The sequence below is a fragment of the Canis lupus genome, chromosome 10 (assembly GCF_011100685.1).
Source record: "Canis lupus familiaris isolate Mischka breed German Shepherd chromosome 10, alternate assembly UU_Cfam_GSD_1.0, whole genome shotgun sequence".
Taxonomy (NCBI): domain Eukaryota; kingdom Metazoa; phylum Chordata; class Mammalia; order Carnivora; family Canidae; genus Canis; species Canis lupus.
The window spans coordinates 63,863,841-63,889,322 of record NC_049231.1 but is presented as its reverse complement, the minus strand read 5'-3'; the positions used below and the strand labels follow the sequence as shown (position 1 = coordinate 63,889,322).

The 25,482-nt window shown below is 34.2% G+C and overlaps 1 protein-coding gene across 13 annotated transcripts in view; it reads right to left on the bottom strand.

The window, feature by feature from the left end:
• EHBP1 (EH domain binding protein 1) overlaps positions 1-25,482 on the bottom strand; it is a 345,189-nt gene that overhangs the window by 226,885 nt on the left and 92,822 nt on the right. For all 13 annotated transcript variants that reach the window (XM_038551390.1, XM_038551391.1, XM_038551395.1 and 10 more), the window contains one exon: positions 22,142-22,195. In XM_038551390.1, coding sequence (XP_038407318.1) covers positions 22,142-22,195 — 54 coding nt within the window. The remainder of the gene's footprint in view (positions 1-22,141; positions 22,196-25,482) is intronic.

The window sequence follows — 25,482 nt, the reverse complement described above, 5'->3', positions numbered from 1 at the left end:
CATTCTATAAAGAAAACTTAAAATGTATATGTGGATATACACATTTATATATATATTTGCATATACGAAAAACATCATTAATTCATCTCTTACAAAGCTTAATTAAAAATAACTATAAATTTGTTACATAACCTGACATGATTTATTTTTAAAAATTTTACACTCCAATATTTTCACAGAATTATAAAATTTACATTTTATATTGACAATCTTTTAAAATGAAATTAAAGTATTTCATAGTTCATATTATTCAATAAAGCTACTTGTTAAAAATATTAACAAAGCTTAAAATTAAGTAAGGTTTTAAACCTTAGCATGCAGCTAGTGTATACACACACACACACACACACACACGATATGAAGCAAGTGATCTTGTGCACTGAATTTAAATGAGTATCCCAGGTAAGGCTGCTGGGCGTTCTGGTCTTGTTTTAATTACTATCAAAAAATCTACCTCAGTAAAATTGATCTCTACCTAATAAACCTTTAATTACAAATATTTTTCTTTCAATAAGTCAAGTTCCATTTTCCTAAAACAGCTGACTTAGGCTCTATTTAAAGGGATACAAAAAGCAAACATTTAAAACCATGTTATCACATATATGTAAATACTTTATGTTGGTAGGTAAGGTCCTCAGAGTGAGAATGAGAAAATGAATAGAAGTGAGTAGTTTGCTATTACTCATTAGCAATATGACCTTGGACTAGTTACTAGATCATAATACCTTAGATTCCTTGTCTCTAAAATGAGAGAGGAGAACTTTATGATTTCTAAGCCTCCTTCTAGATCTAAATTTCTATGATTCAATTATTTCAATTAAGAAATCCACATCTGCATTAGGAAACCAGATCCTAAAATTACAGAGTGACATAATAGAGGGTTATAACTTAAATCAAGAAAAATATTACAATACTAACTTGAAATATATTAACTATCAGAAAACAACGCTTTCAAGATAAAATGCAGAGGCAACATCTGCATATTGCCTATGATAACTTAATGATAGTATGAACAATTCAGTTTGCAAAACAGGACATTTCGTTTATGGGTTCAATTTGCAGAAATATTTAATTTTACTGCAAAGTCAGAAACTATGGACAATAAGAGAATTATACTGAAATAGTTTACATCTTACTTTTGATATGGAGTTCTGTTATACTCTGCATAGCTTACATATGGAAACAAAAGTATTTAAAATGAATGATCACTAAAACTGCAACATAAGGAAAGTGTATACAGGGATAGAGGCTTATTTCTTTTAATAACACATTACCAGCCACAATATATTTATATGAATTAACACTTTTCTGTAAAATTGTAAAATTCTCTAAAGGCTTACTGTTTAAACACGTCACTGACAAGCATCTGACTAATAAATTACAACTTTAAATAAAGGCAAACAATTTACTTCCTATTATTAATCTGATACAGGTATTACTGCAATTCCAGTTTCTTTCAAAGGTATGTTTTTCCAAAGAACAACCAACCACCCACATGTTATTTAAAAAACAAAAGGAAAATTAAAACCTTTGTGCTATAAATTGTCCCAGGACTATATTTTGACATTTTTAGCAACCTGACAAACCACTCTGTTTGCTTTCTTCCGCCAATACAAAATCAAGCCAAGGAGCAGTTTCTTCATTTATTTCATCCAATGTCACAAGACTACACTAGGTCAGGGTAAAGGTCAATTATCAATAATGCATGCTGTTGCTGTAGCTGAAATATAAATGTTCATCTGGGTCCTGTTTCAAAGACTGGCCACTGAAACCTATAAAACTAGGAGAATGTGAGATGACCAAGAAATATGAAATATTCTCTTTCCACCAAACTTTGCTGACATCCTATAGCAAATTCAAGAAGATACTGAGAAAACAAACTTCAGGTAGTTGGGGGAAAAAGGTTTTTTTTTACCCCCTTCCCTAGTAGCTTTAACAATCTCATGTTTTTAAAAATTTGCAGGAGTGCTACCCTGCAGGCATCTATGACAGCATCACGAGGTTTCAGATTTAGTGTGGGTGGTTGGATAAAGTTGGACATTGACCAGTTTTGTGTATGCTAAAAGGCACCAGGCTGGAACACCGTATTCAGCAATTGGGTATGAGATTGCCAGTGCAGTGGGTTGGAAGATGTATGCATTGGCACTCCATGTGGAACCAGTAGGCTTACTTTAAAAGGTTACTGCAGTCTTGAGTTTGGCAGCTGTTGTCTATGAGTGAATATGAAGAGTTAAGAGTGAGATCTAGAGTCACACCAATGAAACCAAAAGTTGTTCATGTTTGAAGCATTGCATGTCCTTTAAAACATCAAGTTCTCAGAAAAAAGAAATCATGGAGTAATCCTTGTCAGGGATTGGGGGAAGTTACATTGGGAAAGTGTCACATTCTAAAACACTCAGCTACTTTAGCTATCAACTTTCAGGGTGACATTTAAATTAAAACATCAGGAGATGTTAATTATGTAAACAGATGAAGCAGCTTTGTAATACTTAAGTACGAGTATCATCAGGTTAGACCCCCAAGCTCTTTGTCTACTATATATATACATGTGTCTCTCCAATGCACATTGTGAACCCTCTGCCTCTGAAAGCAATCTGTGATGGATGACTACTCAGTCTCAAAGAACACTTTTATTAATGGTAGCAACCTAAAGACTACTCTATGCTATCTGCTCTTGACTGGATCTATAAAGAAAGGCAGTGTGCCTCAAACACACAGAACTACTGGTCTTCATGGGTGACTTTGGATCTGTTCTGTGCTTCATGATCACTTAAAGAAGACAGATGTCAAAGCCAAACTATCTCCATGGGACATTCTCTTTTCACAGGACCCTTCCCACATTCCCCCTCACCACTAAATCAAATAGTTTTCCTCATCAGAGCTAAACTATGGCAAGACAGAATTATCCATGCACAAATGAGTGGTGTTTCACAGACGTGTGCTTCTGTTTTAATATAGGATCACAGCATGCCTTTAACATTTGCAATCAGATACCAAAATCATATGATCCGCTGGGTATAGATTTCTAGAGATCTAGGTGTTAGAGATCACCTTGTTGGTCGATCTTCAGAAACAGATACAAAGAATCTGAATACAAAGTTAAGTAAAAGTATTTCTTAGTACTAAAATAGAAAATAATTATTATCTTAAATAAAAGAAAGCAAAGGAAACCTTGTATTATTAACATGACAAAACTGAAAGGAAACGTATATAGTTAAACTGGAATTTCAAAGTTCTAGATTCTAGAAACAGATCTGTTAAGTGCTATTAAGTGTTTTTAAAAAACAAAACTTAGACTTTTTACAAAGGAAAGTCTATAATGATTATTACTCTGAATGATAGATTAATAGCCATAAGCAAAACCCTTCCCCACCTGCACTATTAAAATTTAGTTTCTTTTTTAATTGGGAGAACTTGATTTTTAAGAAAGAAATATCACAAGTAAATACTAATTATGACAGATTCCCTAGATGGCAGAAGTTGGGTACATTAAATAAGAGGAAATCTATAAATATTTGATACAGTATTGGAATAGAGAAGCCCATATAAACTCTTAATAATATAGTATTTCATCAGTTAGAGTACTTTTAAGCAATGTCAGAAGACTATGACAGAATTATTCTATAATTATATTTTTAGCATGTGAAAGAAAACAATTCTAAACTACTTAATTCAGCAAGAGGCATTCTTTAAAAAATCCTTTTTTGTAACACTAAAACCAAATTGTTGCAAAAAGAAAAGCAGAAAGGTTCCCCAAAATCTAAAATCTAAGTAGTATTTTCAGGTAAAGAAACCACCTTATACTCCATCCCCAAAATCACAACCTTAAAGAGTCACTACTTAAGTATTAGTCAGTGCTCTGTGAACCATTTTATATTAAAATTGGATAGTTCTAAACATCACACATATAAAAAGTATTGTTTGACACAATGCCATTTTGATGATAAATTGCAATCTATAGCTCAAATAATTCTACCCAGGGATTAACATTTCAGAGGCTGAGCCAAAGATTATGTGTGTGGATCTTGAATTTCATCATCTCCCTTTGGCACAATAGCTTATTCTTCCTTTTTTCATCTATTCTCTCATGAAGGGTCAGGAAAGCTTAGCCTTGCCGTTGCATTCATTTCATCTCTACATTAACCAGATACCTTGCAGTCTTTAGTTCTTATGTGTTATTCCATTACAAATACTATACTGCAGTATAGTATGGCTAATGAGGTTTGTACCAAATCAAAGGGTGCCATCAAGTGGTTATAATACTCTAAACAGTTCATTACACTAAAATGAGTATTCCAGATAGACTTTCTTCAATATAAACAAATCGTGCCACTCTTCTATGAAAAAATTGGGGGTAAGGAATGGGAACTATCCATATTAATTTTTGTTCTTTATTTTCTATCCTTCAGAAATTGCTTTTGGGCATATTATATGTACAAAGTATAGTTTCAGAGCCATAGTTAGGATTAATATTTATGTCAGCAGATTATCAACTGATATTTATTCGGCACAATTCAAGCATGGTAGCACTACCAGTAGCTAAACAAATCTATCAATCAAAATTCATGACTAGATTAATAGCTTATTTCTGAAAATAAGCAATAATTGTACAGATAATTAAAACACCGTCTTGTCAAATCTGTTTCGTATTACTGATGAAACTGCAAGGCTATGAAATAAAAGCCAGTATTATTTGATCTGTTTCATGCAGCCATGCCCAAGGTCTAACAAGGAACCTAGCAGGTGGTATAAGGATATATTTTCAGACACTTAGAACTAACTTTCAACAGTCTATTCAACAGGCTACAAGGGTCATTTAAGACTTCAGAAGAAAGAAATCTACAACTGTTCTTAGAAAACACAAGATAACATAATTCAAATGACCCACTTTGGAGAGCTGGCTAAATTGCTACTGCTTTGAATCATCCTGCACCAGGGAAATCTCACAACCAGGCTTAAAGCATCTTCATAACTATATACTAAATCTGCTGCATGTAAAGCAAATTATCCAAGTTAAACAAGATATAGAAAATTAAATCATAAAAGCTAACTTGATCTTTAGAAGATTTAAGGAATAGTACCAATAAGGAAGTAAACTCCAGGTAAAACTAAAGATCTATATGATGGCATTCATTATTTTCTACACAGTTGTTGCAGATTGCCTACAAAAACATTTCTCATCCCGCATTTTTTTTCTAGAGCCTTGCCACTCTCTCGTCAAGTGGTGGAGTCTCATTTCCTTCCCCTTGAATCTGGGCAGCTTATGGCTAAGAGCACAAGGAAGTAACACTATGCAACTAGCAAAGCTGATTACAAAAGGTGATGCAACTTCCACCTGAAGAGCTGGAACAGTCACTTCTAAAGTGCTCAGCTGCCACAAAAGAGGTCCAAATGCCCTAAAAGAAATCCAAACTAACCCACTCAGAGAGGTGAACTAGGGAAGACCTTGAGACAACATGAAGTGAAAAAGCTCCTGATCTTTGCTCTAGCTCCTAAACACCTAAAGACTAGTGCATAAGATAGAACTGGCCAAGCTAGAACTGCCCAACTGAGTCCTTCCCAAACTGCTGACCCACAGAAACTGAGTAACCTGGACAGTGACTACAATCTGAGCTATTAAACTGAATCATGGGTGGTAGAAACTGATAAGCTAAATTCCAGAGGATACTCAGCAGACATCAACCAGCACTGCTGCATTTCTTGTAGATGGTTATATATGGGAATCCAATAGGTACAATTAATGCCCATGAAACCATGGAATACATAATGGTAACAATAAGCACAAGGATCAGAAAAATGAGATTCTACTTCTGACAGAGAGAAAAAGATGATGTGGTTTGGAATCAAAAAAGCTTAATTCTTATGTTTTACTTTGGGCAAGGAATCAGATGTCTTCTTGGAAAAGACTGAATTGGTGTTACAGGACCTTTTAGCACAGAAGCAAAGTCTTAAAATATTTTAGGGCAAGCCACATGAATAAGAAAAAAGTAGGTTGTATCAGAAAGATAAAAGGTAGAGCCTTAAACTATGCAATTTAATAAAAAAAAAAAAGAAAAAAACATTTACTTAAAGGAATATGATTTCAAAAAAAATTACGGACATATCCAATTGCCTTTTGGATAGGTCTTTTTTCCTCACAGCCTGCCCTTACCAATTCTTCTTCTGTGTTCTTTATTTATTTTTTCTTTTTTTTTTTTCCTGTGTTCTTTATATTGCTTAAGAACACTGCAAGCATCCAGGGTACCTCGGTGGCTCAGATGGTTAAGCATCTGTCTTCGGTTCAGGTCATGATCTCTGGGTCCTGGGATTGAGCCCCGTATCAAGCCCCACATCAGGCTCCCAGCTCAGTGGGGAGTCTGCTTCTCTCTCTCCCTCTGTTCTCCCCCCACCCCCACCAACTCTTGTGTGTTCGTTCTCTCTCTCTCTCTCTCTCTCTCTCATGAATAAATAAAATCTTACAACAACAACACAAGCATCCAAATATTCAAACTAGAAATATGGAAATCATTCTAGACTGCCTGACCTTCCTCAATCCTCAGAACTGATCAGTCACTAAGAATGGATTTCTACCACCTTCTAAATACCTCTTGAATCTGTCCCTTTTTCTCTGCACCTGCTAATGTCACTGTCCTACTTCAAGCTCACATCATCTACTATCTGGATAACTGAACTAATTGCCTATCTGATCTTTAGCTTTTCAATTCTACACATCTCAATTCATTCTCTATAGCAGTATTTCTTCAACCTGTAGGCTATGACCCATCAGTGGATCATGAAATCCATTTAGTGAATTGTAAAATTAACTTAGTGGCTTGCAACCAGCATTCTAAAACATGATGGAACAAGAAATACTACAGTACATCCTGCAATACTAGTAAGAGTAAGATGTCTATCATGAATCTTTTGTTTTAGTTATATATAGGTGCCTGTATATGTACACTGGATCATAATGTAAAATGTATTTCTTAATGACAGGCACAGTGAGAGTCTAAAAGATAGAAACTGATCTTTAAAAAAAAAAAAAAAGATGTATTTATTTGTATTTATTTCTTTGAGAAAAAGAGAGTGGGGGAGGGGGGCAGGAAGATACAGAGGGACACGGAGAGAGTCTTAGGCAGACTTTGCTGAATGCAGAGCCTGACCCAGGGCTCGGTCTCATGACCTGGAGATCACAACCCAAGCCAAAACTAAGAGTAGGATGTTTAACCAACTGTGCCACCCAGGCACCCCCACCACCACCATTTTTTAAAATCATTGTTTAAAGAATTTTTATTAAAGCAAGAATTTTGTAATCCAAATTACATTTCTTTGCTCAGTTATTAATTCTGTTATTTAAGATAGAAGTGACATTCTGAACTATTCCACAATAAAGAATTACAAAATTAAATAAACACTTGAAATTTTTGTATTTTGCTAAAAATTCTTTTTCTCAGAGTCTATACATATATAATTTTTTTTTACTCCACACTGGGTGTGGAGCCCAATGCAGGGCTTGAACTCATGACCCTGAGATCAAGACCTGAGCTGAAATCAAGAGTCAGATGCTTAAAAAAAAAAAAAGTCAGATGCTTACCCGATCACCCAGGCGCCCCTATATTTAACTATTTTTTTGTGTGTGTTTCTGTTGTTTTACTACACCCACAGATGATTTTGATGGGCAGCCAAGTTTGGGACCCAGAGACCCCTAGGATAAAGTTCAAATGTTTTCATACAAGGCCAGGTACAATCTGCCCCTTGCTCTTCTCACTAGTTTCAACCTCTTCTGCTCTCCCCACTTTGAAGATGAAGCTGTAGCAATTTTATCACTGTGCCTTAACAAGGCTCTTCTTCTGTCCTTACCTCAGACCCATCCTTATCACACAACTCCATCTGGTGGGTAAACTTTTAAAAGTCTTTCAAGTCATAGTTCCTATCAACTCCTCTCTAAAGTCTTCCCATGTCCCTATATGCAATAGTTCTGACATCCTAAATGGACCTTCGACGAGCTTCTTTTCTAGCACCATGTAGTCTCATCACTGCTCGCAGATTTGCCTCCCTGCCCAAACTGAAAACAACTTGAGGACCAAAACCTTGTCTTATTTACATCTTTGAAGTCTAGGAAGTAAATGCATAAAAAATTCTGCAGCACCCACTATAATGAAACAGTCATTCTGTGACCTAATTAAGTAGACAATAATGATCCCTTTTATAGATGTTAACCTTAGTCTTCTTTGGTTTTTGTTTTTTTCTTAAATGAGATATAATTGACATATAGTATTAGTTTCAGGTGTAGAACCTGATGATTTGATATATGTATTATGAAATGACTATCACAATAAGTTAACAGTCATCACCACACATAGTTACAATTTCTTTCCTGTGATGAGAACTTTTAAGATCTACTCTCTTAGCAACTTTCAAATATACAATACGGTGTTACTAACTAAAGTCACCACACACTGTGCATGGTTGGAAAAAGAAACCAGTAGAAAAGCAATTTCAGAAAACCCAGACTAAAAGAAGTAGGAAGGTATATATTAATCATTGCTTTGACTAAAGAGTTTAATTATGTATAAATATAATGTAAATAAATCCTATGATTTATAGTGATCTAACCCAGTTCATGTCATTTGACAACTTTTCTAAACTTTTCCTTCAGTTTAATGAGAAAGGAAAAATTCTTCAAATTCATTTTACTCAGATTGATTTATTTCAAGATTGACTCTATTTTCAAAATAATGAAATGATTCAAGTATCATAAAATCAAAGCCATTAACCAAGGACAAAAGAGGAAATAAAAGGGAAAGCAAAAACAAAGGGCTATGAAAAACTTCTGGCTAAAGAAAGTTACAGTAGGGTACTCTCTTCCTACCTTTCCCACCTCACACCTCTCTCCCTCTCCAAAAATAAGCTCTGTGTTTCCTTTGTTATATGTAGTTATATATACAGTTACATAGAGAAAGAACTGTTATAGAGAGAGAAAAAAAGAATTTTCCTATTAAGCCATTCAACAAACATATTTAATATATTCAAAATGTACTTTTCCTCTCAGTATACTCTCAAATGTTCTTTGGTCTAGTTTATTCTAATGATTTGGTTGAAATAATTAACAAATGCCACAAGATAATTCAGACTGCCAAAGTCTTAAAGGTAAATAACTCCAGGAAAAAAAAGTTATTCAGGGAAATAATGAGAAATTGCTTCTCCCTCTGCCATGGCTATAGCTACAAATAGTCTGAGAATATAGGGTATAACTAACTCTTTTATTTAAAGTACACAAGAAGCAACTTGGGAGACATAATAAAATACAGAGGTCTTCATTATTGTTGTCTATGGTCCTTATGACCTCAATAACATGGACAAGTATTTCTACCCTTGATTCTGCTACTATTATACAACTTGAGAAATACCTTCTCTTTACTTCTGTTTCCTAGTAATGAAAGTATCAGCTGCTGTCAATCAAATTTCAAAGGCAACATAGGAAGAGCAGTTACAAATATCTGCATATTGTTCAGAGTTTCTCCAAAATAATTTTTATTTAATAACAAATCTGTCTTAAGACAAAGAATATTCTTCAAGCACTAAATTATTTTAAACTAAAGTGCCATATTTATCAGAATACTGTTTTATCATATCACCAAGCATAGATTATAATTACAAGATGCTATATTTCATCAGGGTTTAGTAGTCACAATGCTGATAAAAATCAACTATTACACCCAATTTATGTTAGAGCAGACATATACTAGGCAAAAATGCCTCATTAGTTTAACGATATAGAAAAATCAATGAGTATGTCATAAACAAGACAGAATCAAAAAATAAAATTTTAAAGAGAAGTCTGGTATTAAAATAGAAAAAAATGGGTAGGGTAATACATTATCCACAGAAAGCTGTAAAAATCTTATTTTCTGGAGAGCTTAAAAGTATTAAGGTATGAAGATAGTTTTGTATTCTCAAGCTCGTAACTTTCTAAAATAGATCTAAAGGGCACATGTAAATTTTATTTCTCTAATCAGTTACATTCCTGTCTTATAATGTCAGCAATTCTTTTTTAATAGGATATAATTCATGAAAATATTCCATTTGCTTTTCTATCAGTATAAATGCAGCTATATCTAATTACATAACGCAAAGTTCCAATTCTACACAAAGAAATAATTTAACTTAATTTTTTTTAATATTTTATTTTTTTAAGTAATCTCTCAAAGCCACAACCCTGAGATCAAAAGTCCCATGCTCTACCAAACTGAGCCAGCCAGGCACCCCAAAATAACTTAAATTTTTAAGAGTTTTTGTTTTTTCAATTCCCTTCATGATTGTCTTTGAGCAAAGAATTATGTAGTAAGTCTCCAACATATTAACCGGTCTTTCAAGGTGGTTAGTGTGACAGAAAACTAGAATGCCAAAAATCCATTCCATTGTAAGACGAAGGAAGTTTTATTTACATACACTCCTGAGAGAACAGAGAGTGACAAGTGAAAGTAACAAACTGAAAAAATCTTAAATACTTTTCTATTAAAAATCTAGAGTGTCATTAGAACTCTACTGTAAAGCAATTACCAAATCTCTTCTAATGTTTGTCATCAGGGGGAGAAAAGGCCTCATGCAGATTCATAACATCTTCTACATACCAGTGTCTTCTAACTGCTAAATTTCTATGAATAAACATGCAAAAAATTGCTCAAATACACCGCTGGTTTCAAATACCTCTAATGTCATATTAGAGGTTTGTTTTGATAGCTGTCTTATTTATCAGCTTCCTCCTTCCAATTGGCAAAAAATAGAAGCGAGAGTAACTGTGGCTGTCTTTCTCATTCATCTATGGGGAAGACATCTGAAGGATGAAGCAGGAAGAAGAAACTAAATAGCTCTGGAGAGTTAGAAGACAGACTATGACTCAGTATTAACTACACAAATTATGTGCCATTAAATTTGTTCAGCATAAAGTCAAAGTTTAGACTGTTTTTTAGTTTATAGAAACTAAAACACACAAGGCTTTGGTTATCTTCCTTAACTCCCAGACTTTCCTTTTACTTGTTATGATCCTCTCCAGTTGTTGGGAGAAACAGCAATCATCTACTAAGATGCTTTCTGTTCTATTAACTTTAAATAGAAATGCCTATTACGATGCAAATATGCTACTGCTCTATTTCCTTCAGTTTTTAAGGTCGTCTGATGAGGGACACCTGGGTGGCTCAGTGGTTGCACATCCGCCTTCGGCTCAGGGCATGATCCTGGAGTCCTGGGATAGAGTCCTGCATCAGGCTCCCTGCATGGAGTCTGCTCCTCCTTAAATAAGTCTTAAATAAGTCTTTAAAAAAAAAAAAAAAAAAAGATCATCTAATGAAATGTATATACACTAACTTAAGCCTCTAACAAATTTAAACTTTTAAATATGACTCAAAATGTTACTTGGGTATATGCTAATACCTTCCATTTGCTATCTGCAAAAAGCACAGAATATTACGAAAGGAAGATAATTACTATCTAAAGTTACAAGGTAACATAGGTTATTCACATGAGAAGTGGTTTTCCTGCTTGTATCATGTTAGTCACCTATTTTTCAAAAATTGTAAAAACATCCAGTATTCCTTAAAGATTTTATTGAAAATCTGATTTTAAAAGAAAGGGGGACAGGGACGCCTAGGTGGCTCAGTGCCTAAGTGGCTCAGTAGTTGAGCGGTTGCCTCTGACTCAGGTCCTGATCCTGGGGTCCTGGGATTGAGTCCTACATCGGGCTCCTTGCATGGAGCCTGCTTGTCCCTCTGCCTATGTCTCTACCTCTCCCTATGTCTCTTATGAATAAATAAAATCATAAAAAAAAACTTAAAAAGGGAAACCTTTATCAACAAGCTTTTACCGATTAAAGATATTAAAAAGATTTCAGTCCTCTGAAGTCCATCCATGCTAGAACCTCTAAGGATCCCCAAATTTAAGGTTAAGAGCCTTTGCTTGCTTGTGATTGTAAGCTGGCTGTGGTATTTGTTACTAGTGTAGGCTACCTGCCTAATGAGGGAAGGATGATTTCACAGATCCAAATATTTGAGTAAGTTACTCCATACTTCAATACACATCCTTTCTGAAACACTATGCTTATAAATGGTCTTTGATCAAGCATATTCAATTCCAAATCTGGTATTCGAGTTTCCATGATCTTTTTTTAACCTAATCACTTAAGTAATTTCTGTATTCCCACAAGTTCCTTCCAAGTTTATTATTTTCCTCTCATTTGTAAAGTCTCTGCCACTTATTATTAGCATGTATTGAAGTCTTACTATTTTTCAAGCACTGTGCTACATGTTTTTTATGCTTTTAATGTCTCTAGTCCAAGCTATCATTTTCTAAAATATCTGTTTTATAAATGAGATAACAGGTTCTGAAAGGATAAATATGCATCAAGTCCAAACTCAGAGCTAGCAAGGATGATTCAAGTCTAGGCCTAACTGCACCCAAAGCCTTCCTTTTCCCACTATCCAGTGCTTCTCCATTTTTCCTTTCAATTACCCTTAACAGTAAAGAAGTAAGATGCATATCCCTGAGGACCTGGGACTAGGGATCCCAGGAATAGAAGCAGCTCAATCAAAACATGACATTTCTTTGAATTCATGTTTCATCTTTAAAATTCACATGACTTTTGCCTTTTTCTGAAATGATTCTTCGGAGATTTCATTATAAAAATACCTTGAAGTACATATTACAGAAGAGAATTCACAATACAGAAAGATAGAAACTGCCACATACCTCTAAGGATAAACACAGTCATGTTTGACAAGCAGCTCTTAAAACGTTCTTGATAATTTCAGTCCATATTAATTCATCTACCTCTAACTTCTGTGGTACTTTTCAGCCATCATTACACATTTAGCACAGTACATTTCATTTATTCTTGTTTCGTGTGTTCTGTGGGTTTCTCTCTCCAGCCAGATTTTAGTATCTGAGTAGAGATGCTCCCATGTATCCCCCATAGTAATTAATTACTGCAGCTAGGCTCTATACCCAGTGCCTAGAATAATAAATTATGAATATAGGAGTGAATAAATACAGGGTAACATGCATGGGGCTTGAGAGTCTAAAGACTTGTGTTTGAGACTACACTGTTTTCTGTCAGAATATTATTAGTGAAGTTATTAATTGATCAGTTGAAACAGTTTAAGAGGCAGATGAAGCAAGATCTTTTTTTTTAAATAAGATTTTAGTTATTTATTTGACAGGGAAGAGAGAGAGAGAACAAGCAAAAGGAGGGGCAGAGAAAGAGAAAGAGAAGCAGACTCTCTGTTGAGCAGGGAGGCCCACGTGGGGCGTGATCCCAGGACTCCGGGATCATGACTTGAGCCAAAGGCAGGCACTTCACCACTTAACCTAACGGACTGAACCACCCAAGTGCCCTCAGGTGAAGTAAGATCTTAAAGTGACATTTGAATGACTAAGTAATTTCAGAAAGTAAATGTAAACTGTAATAAATTTCTTTTTAATTGATCTAAGTATGAGGGCATAAAATTATTTTCATAATGTATACAGTATTCATTCACACTCATTTTCCAAATCCTTAATTTGGGGGAAAAAAAGTGGGAGACCCCAATATGCTGAAATCATCTCCCTTCTGCATCAGAATTCCAATTCAGTAGGTCCAAGTTGGGGCACAAATATTTACCTTGTTAAAAAAATGACATGGATGGTTTTAGAGCAGCAAATGCTAATTTAAAACTAACATTAGGGAGCCTGGGTGACTCAGTGGTTGAGCCTCTGCCTTTGGCTCAGGTTGAGATCCCATGATTCTGGGATCGAGTCCCACAACAGGTTCCCCACAGGGAGCCTGCTTCTCCTTCCACCTGTGTCTCTGCCTCATGAATAAATAAATAAAATCTTTAAAAAATAAAATAAAACTAACAGCAACACTTCTTTCCTTTACCATTATCCACCATGTGAACCATGTAAATTCTTTAAAAACTCATAAAACTCAACTAAATGGTTATAAATTACCATAACCCTAGAAAAATCAACCAATATTTTTTTAAGTAAATTCTAGGCCCAGTGGGGGGCTTGATCCCACTACTATAAGATCAAGACTCACATATTCTGGCAACTGAGCTAGCCAGGAGCTCCTAACCAGTATTTTTAAAATTAAATATTCTAGAAAGTAATCTACTGAACTGTATGCTATTTCACAAAGGAGCCACAATCTCTCTTGCCTTTGCTCAAGCTAATCCAACTACATGAAGCACTCTCTAAATTCCCTGCAGCTATCAGAAGTACTTAATCTTTTCTCTGAAATCTTTTATTCGGATTTTAGGCAATACAGTGCCTGTGCCTCTACACAGTGTCTAACTTACAGCGACACTCCCAAGGAGGTTTGAAGCAACACTCATAGTCAAAATGTATTTCTGCAGTAAAATGAATAACCATTCATAGTAAGTGGAATAAGTACTACAAAGAGCTTCACTTTGGGTCAGGACAGGTTTTATCAACAATGAATTTGAACCAAATTTCAAAAAAATACACATTTTTAAAAGTCTTTAGAGATTTTGGATTTTGAGGTTACAGATAAAGAATTGTAAAAACTTTATCTTTTAGGTTTCAACTTACAAATCATTTTCATTAGAGAGATTCTTCTAACCTACCAAGACTGGGGTTGGGTACACTCTATAATTGCACGTGTCATGCCCTACACTTCTATCTTAGTGGTTGCTGTTCATCTCCACCTAGATGTCAGGGGCCGCATCTTCTTCAATATTACACTCTCAATAACTAGCAAATATCTGCCACACATAATCCATTTAATCAAGTTAGTGAATAAATAAGCAATTTTAAGTATTAAGACTTTTAATCTAATAAAATTTTATTTTATTGCTCCACTTGCTTGATCTGTAAAGTATGATTAACATCAGTAAAGATGAATTTCCACATAATAAAATAAAAAAATCCAACCAAAAAGACTACCCAATAGCATATACATTGTAATAGTATAAAAAAAGCGCTTCATTGCTGTAAATAAAAACTCTTCCTTAAGTTTGTTAGCTAAGACATTTCACAAAGTAAACTACAATATGAAATAAATTATTTAACATGCAGTAGATTATTGACAATTTTAACTCAGGGCTCCTTGCATTATACATAGATAAATACAGTACAGTTGACTTTAGATTTTAATCCATCTGTGGTCCCTTCTTGTGTCAAGAATTTTAGGATATAGAATCTCAAGTTGAAAAACTTGCTTTCTTCTAATTAATATGCTATAATAAAACAGACAAATATTGACAAAAAATTACAGACATCAGGCAAGATGAATGTGGAAAACTAAGTAAGTAAGCTAACAGTGCTACATGAGAATCTTATGATTTTGAGGACTGACAGGCTCTAGGCACACATAATCATTCTTGGGGCATACTTCTCTTTTAAGCAAAAACATACATTTCTCTATTATTTTCTTTAAAGCCAAAGGGTCATTTGAGAGTAAGGGATATGGAATTTTCCTCCAGAAGCACAATCTGAAACAATTTCTGAACTAGAACATTGAAAGAAACATTAAAAGAACATTCTTAAACATTAAGAACATAAAAAAAAAAAAAAACTAAGCAGGAAAAAAATGTGTGTGTGTATATATATGTATATGTATATATATACACATATATGGACTTTCTCTGAAATTTGACCAAAATGAGAGTGAGGTAGGTAACAAAACTTCATTTAACTACTAGCCATATCTAGAATACCCTATCTAATTTACAAAGCCAACCAGGCACTATTCACATAGTCATATATAACAGCAAGTTGACAGGATAATTTTAGAAGACCAGGTAAAGCCTATCTGAACTATGAGTTTCCTATTCCAAATGCAAGAGTTCAATTCTAAGGGGCTTGGAGGGAAGCTCTGTTGCTTCTAATATTAAGTTAAATATTTTCTATGTGGAAACAAGAACAAATAAATATCACTTTTCAAGGACAAAAAATAATTTTGAACCATAGGCCTACCAGATAAGAAAGACATCTAAAAGGAAGTTTACAAAAGAAAAAAAAAATTGTTTTCATTTGTAGGTAGATCACCTTTTCTGACATGCCAGTATCTATTAGTTTCTAAACCAATTTAAAAGTGGCCTTCATTATTTACATCAGAAATTCTATAAAACCTGAGATTTACTTTAAATTATCTAGTGAAAAAAAGAAAAGTGGAAGGACAGATGAAGTAAGTTTTGCAAAATACTATTTCTGAGGCTGAAGTAGGTACATAGAGATTCATATTATCCCCGGTACTTTTGTGTACATTTGAAATAATTCTTAAAATTTAAGTTGAGATTTTTTTAAGTTAGGTACATATAATATATAACATAGTATATACAATGCTAACAAATACAGATATATGGGCATTACTGACTAAACCACTCTAGTTATTGGGTTAACAGAAGAACAAAAAGTGGAGTTGTTCTTAGTGGAAATTTGAACCTACTCCTCACCCACTCAGTGTTACTTCCACACAGAACGGAGGTCAAAAGGGACTAATTGGGTTCAAGAAAGTTAAGTGGGTCACATTTCTGTGGGGTGGAATAGTAATAGATAGGCTACAAGTAGACTATTCTATAGCAAAGGTTCTACCTTAAAAAAGAAAGGCTATCTCTGATTGGTACTTAGATTATAAATTGTTGTATTAGTTAAAACTAATGGGGGTGGAGAGGATTCTTATTTTTGTGGTAGGTTGTAGTATTCTTTTTTTTTTTTTTTTGGTTGTAGTATTCTTATATGTACTATTCACCCTTTGGTACTTTAGTATTCATGAGTTCCTTGGATCTGAAAAGATAATCCCAGTTTGGAGTTACTAAAGTGGCTATACTAGTTTAAATGAAAGAAATTTGCAAGCTATAGGTCCTGTAAAATATAACCAGTCTTTACCCAGGCATTGGAGTGAGATCCTTTAGTTGAGATGACACAGAAGAAAAATATTTAGAGGTAAGAAGCATTTATATATACTTTTTCCTCTGAAAGAAAAAGCAGACGTAATTTTATCAGACTACAACTTTGTGAGATGGAGACTGACTTGATTTCAGAGAAATGATTCAGACTTTAATAAGGTCAGAAACTTTGTGATTTTATATTGTTTACCTTGTACTGTTTGAGCTATTAAATCATCTCTATTCTTGGTGTAATCTTGTCAGGTGAGTTTGGTTGTGCAACCAATCTTGTTCAATATAATCCAATAAAAGAAACAAAACAGAGGAGGATATATAGTACTGCCTTGGAATTAACATAATTAATATCCCAATCCATTCAAATGGTTTCTGTAGGTAATATCAAATAAATGGCAATTATAAAGGCATTGTGATGGCTAAACTACCCATCTCAGTGGTAACAGGTAGAAACAGTGAGAAAGACTGGATAGGTGGCCCCAAGAAAGCACAGTACGATACCCTCTTCATCTCCTCTAAGGAAACAGCACCTCAAGTAAATCACATGCCTATTATTAAATTTACTGGGTTAGTGGTTTAATAAAATAGAGGTCTATTGATCTTTGGTGGATAGTTCATGTTTTGTTTCAGTTGGTTTGTTTTTTGAGGGTCTTTTTTGCTCTTCCTTTCAATTATCTGATCAAGAACAAATGCTATAAACTCACCACTGTCTTTTTTGCCCTTATCTGATCATTCTGTTCTCTGCTTGGAGTGCCTTTTTACATAATTTTTTTTTTAATTCTTTTTTGGGGGGTGGGGGGGGAGAAGGAAAAGGACAGAGAGAATCTTTTTTGTGTGTGTGTGAATAACTATTTTCATTATTTGCAAATTTATTTATTAACACAAAAATCTCTTTTTTGTATATTTTTTTATTGGAGTTTGATTTGCCAACCAATAGCATAATACCCAGTGCTCATCCCGTCAAGTGCCCCCCCCAGTGCCCATCACCCAGTCACCCCATCCCCCCACCCACCTCCCTTTCCACTACCCCTTGTTCGTTTCCCAGAGTTAGGAGTCTCTCATGTTCGGACAGAGAGAATCTTAAGCAGACTCCATTTCCAGTGTGGAGCTCTGCCCAGTGTGGGTCCGAATTCACGACCTGAGCTGAAATCAAGAGCTGGACATCCAACCAGCTGAGCCACTCAGGCACCCCTCCATTTTTTTTTTTAAACTGGCTTTGTAGCCATTTCCTCCAGAAACTCTTCCCTGATGCTGCCCTCCTTTAGAGTCTCCTAAAGGTCTCTTTTTTCTTGCATTTCTTTAATTATAAGATACCCTTAATAGTTTATAAATTTAATAGTTAATAGTTTATAAATTTAATAGTTAATAGTTTATAAATTTCAGGAGGACTGGATACTTCACACCATTAAAAATAAGTCTCCATTGGTTTTTAAATGATGCACCATTGTTTTTTATGGCACTAAGAAAGAAAAAAAAAATGTTAACAGTTTCGTAATTGCGAGATACCAAAAACTTAAGATGATCCAATTTCAGATAAGTTACAATGTGGGGGAAAAATATGCATCTCAGAATCAGTGAAATTCTGCATCTCTTAATTGACTTTGTAGCTTCAATATAACAAAATTCTGGGCATATAGAAAATTCACATTAAAAAAAAAAGAAAATTCACATTAAATGCTTGCAAAGTGATTAAATAAATGAATGAATTCAACCTAGATTGGTGCTTTTCATCAATATATATTTTTTAACTCATCCAAAAACCAAAAGAATCTAAAGAATAAAAATTTTTAATTTTCAAAACTAAGACTTATGGGTACAATATACAAATATACTGGTTCTGATTTTTGTTGAGTAACAAAGCACCAGGAAAAGAAAAAAAAGAAAAAAAAAAACCTGTTTTCTGGGACACCTGGGTGGCTCAGTGGTTGAGCACCTGCCTTCGGCCCAAGGCATGATCCTGAGGTCCTGGGATCGAGTCCCATGTCAGGCTTCCTGCATGGAGTCCGCTTTCTCCCTCTGCCTATGTCTCTGCCTTTCTCTTTCTGTGTCTTTCATGAATAAATAAATAAAATCCTTTTTTAAAAAAAACCTGTTTTCTAAATATAACTGTTACGGTTTCACATTAAAATAAAATCCATAATGTCAACTGCCTGGGTAAATAAACATTATTATATTATGGTAGATTAAAAAAAAGGAAAGAAACATGTTGCTTTGTGATATCCGTTCTTGATGGTCTGCACTAATAATATGGAAGTGGATTATAAATAATCCAAAATAAAGAATAATTTAAAACTTCTTTATATTTGAAGTATATTCATATATTCATATTGTGGAAAGATAAACACAAACATAGACTGTCTGGCCCAGGAATAGATATTAATAAATTACCAGGACTTGTTTAATTTCAGAAAACAAACTGATTCTCAATTAAATTTATAAGGGAAAGATGTCCTAAATCAAAAGCTGAAAACTTTCAAAAGAAATATGTTTAACCCAAATGAGATATTTACAAGTTGCCTTGTAATTTCTTGAGATAATAACAAAGTCTAGAACTGCTGAGAGGCAAAAGTGGTATAAAGGAGTGAAAAAACTAAAATCTTACAACAATGAATTTGGAAATCTAACTTCCTTTCCTTTCCATTTTTCCATGTCCTCTACAAAGAACATTATAAAAATAGCTACCCCATACTGAACTAAATGCTTTCTATACATCATTTCTAATTGTCAATAAACTCAGAGTAGACATTAATATCATTTTATACTTAAGTACACTGAAGCTATAAAGATTAAATAACTTGGCCAACGTCACAAAGCTAGTAGTAGTAAAATCACCTCTAAAGTTTCAACTTATGTATAAATACCTTTCTAATCCAAAGAAGAAAACTCAGAAAAAATTGGGAAATCTTTTCTGTGACCAGAAACCAAAGAACCAGTAATAAAGACAGCATTACCTCAATTTATACAAAGTAGGAAGAAAGTTGTTTTGAGGAAAGATAGTCAGAATTCTGAGGACTGATAAATTCTGGAATTCCATTTTGTAATGTCTAGAAGTCAATAACTTTTAGACTGATAATGTACAATAATTAAAGACTACCTTTATTAGTATAATACATATGTACCTCATAGGTCTATCACCAAGGAAGGCTGATTAAAACTTCTGTATGACTCTATAATTTCAAATTATTTCTATCTACCTTTATCACTAAGGGAGGTAGTTATTGCATAGGAGTTAAGGGCATAGGCCATGGAGAATGACAAGATTAGATAAAATCCTAATTTTGTAGCAATATAACTTGAGAAAGTCACTTAGCCTTTCTAAATCTCACTGTCTTTAGTCACAAGAATAAGGTTACTAATATCTGACAATGTTATTGTACGAGTAAATGAGATAATGTATATAAATCATTCTACACAGTATCCAGTACACAGTAAGTAATCAATAAATCTGTTATGGTAATCATTTTGAGAATTCTGTTTCTTTGGTATATATTAAACAAAAACTAAACTTTTTTTTATTGGCTGTGGGGTTATAACACAAAGTGCAAGGAAAAGAAAGGTCCGTTAATATTCCATTCAGAGAACATGCCTTTTAAGTGTCAGAACAATTTACCAACAAACTCAAACAAAGCCCATATTTTACAAGAGAAAAAGACAGACTTTAGTCCTTGGAAATTGCAATGGGAAAGCACATTTAAAAAGTAGGGCAGAATGCAATATTGTAACATGTTATTGCTACAGGAATAGAACGGTTTCTCCAGACAGGAATCAATTTCATTATTTACCACTGAGGGGAGCTGTAACCTAGGAAAAGGTTTACAGAGAGTTTCCCCCCCCCCCCCCCCAAGGTTACTTTTAAATTTTCTCACACCTTAAGAGTATTCATTCAACACATTCTGTTTATAAAACAGGCTTATGTACCTTTCCGTGGGTTAGTTAGTTTATAATACATGCTTCAGAAACTTGGAACTGGTCTCTATCTTAATTGTGTAATAAGAACACTCTTCTAAACAAAGTTAGTTTTTACCACCCATTACAACCCAAATTTAATTGGCTAACTCTTTAACACATCAAGGTAAAAAAGAGACTTCTGATGTATCACTGAGTCATGAGTATTAAAAACTGAAAGACCATCCATTGGGGGAGAAGCTCTCACTTGAGAATGAAAGCTAGCTTTTGATGCTGTAATCAATTCTGACAAGTCTAAGTTTGTTTTTAAAACTTCAATGACCACTCCAAGCATAATGTTCAAATCTATCCTAAGAAAGGCCAGAACTGTGAACGTGTATGAACATTTCACAGTTACACTGGCTTATTATCTGACTATTAGAACTCCCCCCACCACATTTGGACCTGATCTTCCCAAGCTTCCCAGCTCCCTTGTGCTAAAAATGACCCAGCTACTGCTGGAAAAAGTGCAGCAGTTTTCCTTCCATCACTGAGATATACAACAAAGTCGGGCAATATACCGATTCTGGAAGGAAAAATATGCTGCAAGCAAAGCATGTTATAAATCTGTAATAAATGTATCTTAGAATTCTAAAGGTGATTATGACGATGACAATGGTAAAAAGCTAATATTCACTGAACCTATTCAATCTGCAAAACAACCCTATAAATTTGTGTCTGAGAAGTTAAGAAACTTGCCACAACCATACAGTCCCTAAGAAAAGCACAGCTAGAGCTTGAAATCAGGTCTATCTGACTCCAGAATCCACATTCTCAATTCACTATATTTTATTGCCTATCCTTCCTAATTACCATTTGAAAACATTGACTGACCACCTATTATATGCCAACTAATCACTTGGGATACCACAATATTTAAATTAATTGGAGATGATTATTAAAACACTAGTCTAGAATCCCTCAACCCAGAGTTAAAGCATGAACTTTATTTTTAAAAATGTCAAAGGCCATTCATTCATGATTTTGTTCAACAAATGTTTAAATAAGCATTTGCTATGTGAGAAGCACCATCCTAGATGCTAAATAGATAAAAAGATGAATAAGACGCAATTTTTCCCTCAAGTCCCAAACCAAAGTATACACATAAATGAGTATTTTTACTGTTATACTTGTAACAAAACTACTTCTTAAAAATAATTCTGCTATGGCTATCATTTCACTAAAAAAAAATTCTAAAAGCTACAAATCACTACTTAATTTCACAAGGTAACATTTCTCCTACCACCAAAATGCTAGCATACTTTAACAATATATACAGTCAACAATGTGAAAGGTGATGAAATTTTCCATTAGCTTACATTTTCTATGACAAATGTCCACTCTTTATCTTCAAATTCCTCTGCATGAGGATCCTGTAACAAAAGCAAAATACAAAGTTGAAATATATTTCTTTAAACCAATCAAAATCAAGAACATACAAACAGCTTTTTTTAGCTCATACCAACTTTTAAAAAGAGAGAAGCAGAATAGCCTACTTTTATAAAACTTCCACAATTTCTCTACATCTAAATTCTTCTTTTATATTGAAAAATTCTTTATTTTACTTATGTTGATGAATGTAATTATATTCCATCATTGCACCAATGACAAGCCAAAAAGAAACCTAATCAGAGAGACAGATAATTTAGTGAGTGAACTATTAAGAAGCACTTTATTAAGATATAAAGTACTCACATAAAGCTCTCGTCTTGTTTTATACTTTTAAACTAACAATACGACTTGAGACAAGGCTTTCTTCTGCAGAGGTTATAGAAACATCTGGAATTTCAAAGCACTGCAAGGGACTCTATAATCTACACAAAACGTCAAATTGGCATGCTGTTGATGCTTTCATCCCTCCTCCCCTCCCATTAACTCTGAAGATGCCTCAAAAACCTGAGAAAGGGTAATGGATCCTCTAACCAAAAGCAAATTAAAAAAAAAGAAAAAGAAAAAGGCACATTTTCGCAAGTATTTATTTGACAAGTACTTATTCAGTACTTATTATGTAAGAAATTGTAGATTGCTATATGGACTGAAACATAGTTGTCCTTGCCTTTGAAGACAAACACAACTAATCTAAATAAATATGATTAAAGAAATACATGGTTTCCCTACAGATTAGAAAACAGCACATCACTTCTAGGAATGAAAAAAAGCTTAGGAGAGAGAAAGCATCTGGTCTAGGTGGGATTGTATAGGATTTCCATAGACATTCGAATAAGTAAAAGGCAAAAGGCAACAGAGTGTAAGACATAAAAATGAAAGCTGTGGGGTCGCATCATGTGTGCATTTACTTATTCAAATTCAACTCTACATGTTAGAAAAGGCAGAGAGAGAATAATGTAAATCAACATTGAAGGAACTTTTCCATGAGTGATTTAGGGTACAAACAGTCCTACTTTAGAGACCAAGTAATAATGTATAGCACAATGCTGAGGAAAGAGACATCTTACCACCCTTCCTGCCTGCCCTTTCCCCTCATTTGGTTTAGGAATGCAGCATAGCGCCAGCACAGCTAATGTAATTAATAATAATACAATAAATATTTACTAAGCACACACTCTGCCCCAGTGTTTGTGCTGTTTTCCATCACCATAGCAACTTATGAAACAGGTAGCATTTTTATTCCCATTTAAAAGAAGAGAAAATTGAGGCCTAAAATATGGACCATCCCACAGTGAACAACTAATAAGTATTAAAACTATGTTACAATTGCAAGTCTGTCTGACTTTTAGCTCTGCTGTTGGTCCAGTTTTACTACTTTGCCCCCAGGACATAGAAAAGTACCAGTCACACAGGAGGCTCCCAAGAATATCTGAAGAATGTATTAATGACTATATCCTATAATTTAACCAGTATTGAACAGTACCTTACATATGACATACATTAATTCTCAAAGCAGATGAAACATTTTTTTAAAAAAACAGAAATAATGTATTACTCTTACAAGAATAATTTTAGTGGGACCAAGGGACACGTCTGACAGGTCAAAGTCAGTAAAAAGAGGCAAAAGAGCAACAGTAATGTTCATTTCCAAGCCATTTTAAAATGGCATACCTACACAATTAACTATTTATATTATTGACCAGACAAAAACATTTGTAATGAAAATTGCTTCTAGCTTGAATCAATTAAGTCTTCTCTGTATCCTATTCTACCCTCTAGAGTCTCCTTTCTCACCACTGCAGTAAAGAGAAAAATTGAAAATGGCTTAAAGAACCATTTTTATTTTCAATACCCTAACAGGCTTTTTTTTTTTTTCATTTACTAGAAATAGCTAATTTCAATCTAATTCAAATTTCAAAAACAAGTGTACAGGCTAGAAAAATTAATTTCTGGCTAAGTCACAGGAAAACAAAACATATCACTAACTTTCTAAAAGCATTTGGTCTATGAGCACACCTCTATGAATACTACACTTCGGACAAAAGGGTTTAGAGTAGTCCTTGCCTACTCACAAATTTCAAGATTAAGTGAATTGTGAGAGTTTAATATAAGTAAAAGAAAAAAGAAAACATGAAAAAGTTTTCCACTTGAATATTTTAAACGCTGTTCAAAAACAAGATCCAAAAATTACACTGAAAGAATGACAAGTTGTTTTATACCTCTGCCTTTCTATTAGAATTCTGGGGAGTAAGGGAGTTGGGAAGATAAAAGCAGCCCCTGAAGATACCTTTTTAATATTTAAAATGACCACAAAATTGCCTCAATTGCACAACTGAACAGAAATGTTTACAACAATCCAAGGAGAAAGGGGTACTTGGATTTTTTTTCTACAGATTGACAATCGAAGTCATAAAAGTTCCATGATAAGGATAGGCTGAACAGTCTCATCAGTACTTGAAAACAACACTTAACTCTTAATCCTCCAAGTACTACATTTCAACAGCCACTTTCAATTCAGAGTCACTCAGTTAAGTGCATATCCTTTTCCCAAACACATGACTGTCAACAATTTGTCAGCTCTATTCTAGCCCCTTACTCTCGATCACCATTTTTTTAAGTTGTAAAACTATGTCAATTCGTTTCATCTTTCCCAATGTAAATAGCACACCAAATCAAAATACTGAAGAGATGGCTTAAAAGTCTTCCTCAAGCATGTCAGAGATCTTGCTGTTGTAATCCATTTTCATAGTGGTTTTTATTACAGAACAGGTCGTACAATGTAGAAGGAAGAGGGCTAAATCAGCGTGACTTAGCAAGAGACCTTCTTCCTCAGTCTGTTTGCTTACCAGTACAACAGAAATAATTACACAACCTTAGGGTTCCTGTGAGTCCAAAGGTCCTGCAGCTTTCTACCAAGCTTACTGAATCATTTTAGTAGGAGATATATGGATAAGGAAGCTTAATAACAGGCTTTTAGGATAGCTGGCTGAAGAGCTAAAGGATGGTCCTGAACCTTCAGAGAAAAAGGAAGAGCTGCCACTGTCTCACCCCTTCAGTCCTGCACCATTAACTTAAACACAACTGGAATGCTTCTAGGAAGAAATAAAGCAATTATTTTCTAATTTCAAAAAATGAGACTTTCCCCCCCACCATTCTTTTGGAGCAGACAAGGAGTTGGGAAAGTAAATATTCTAGAGCTTAATGAGGACTTAGTGAGGACTTCTGTATAATGTTTCAGGAAATATTAGACTTTCAAGAAAAAAACATTTAT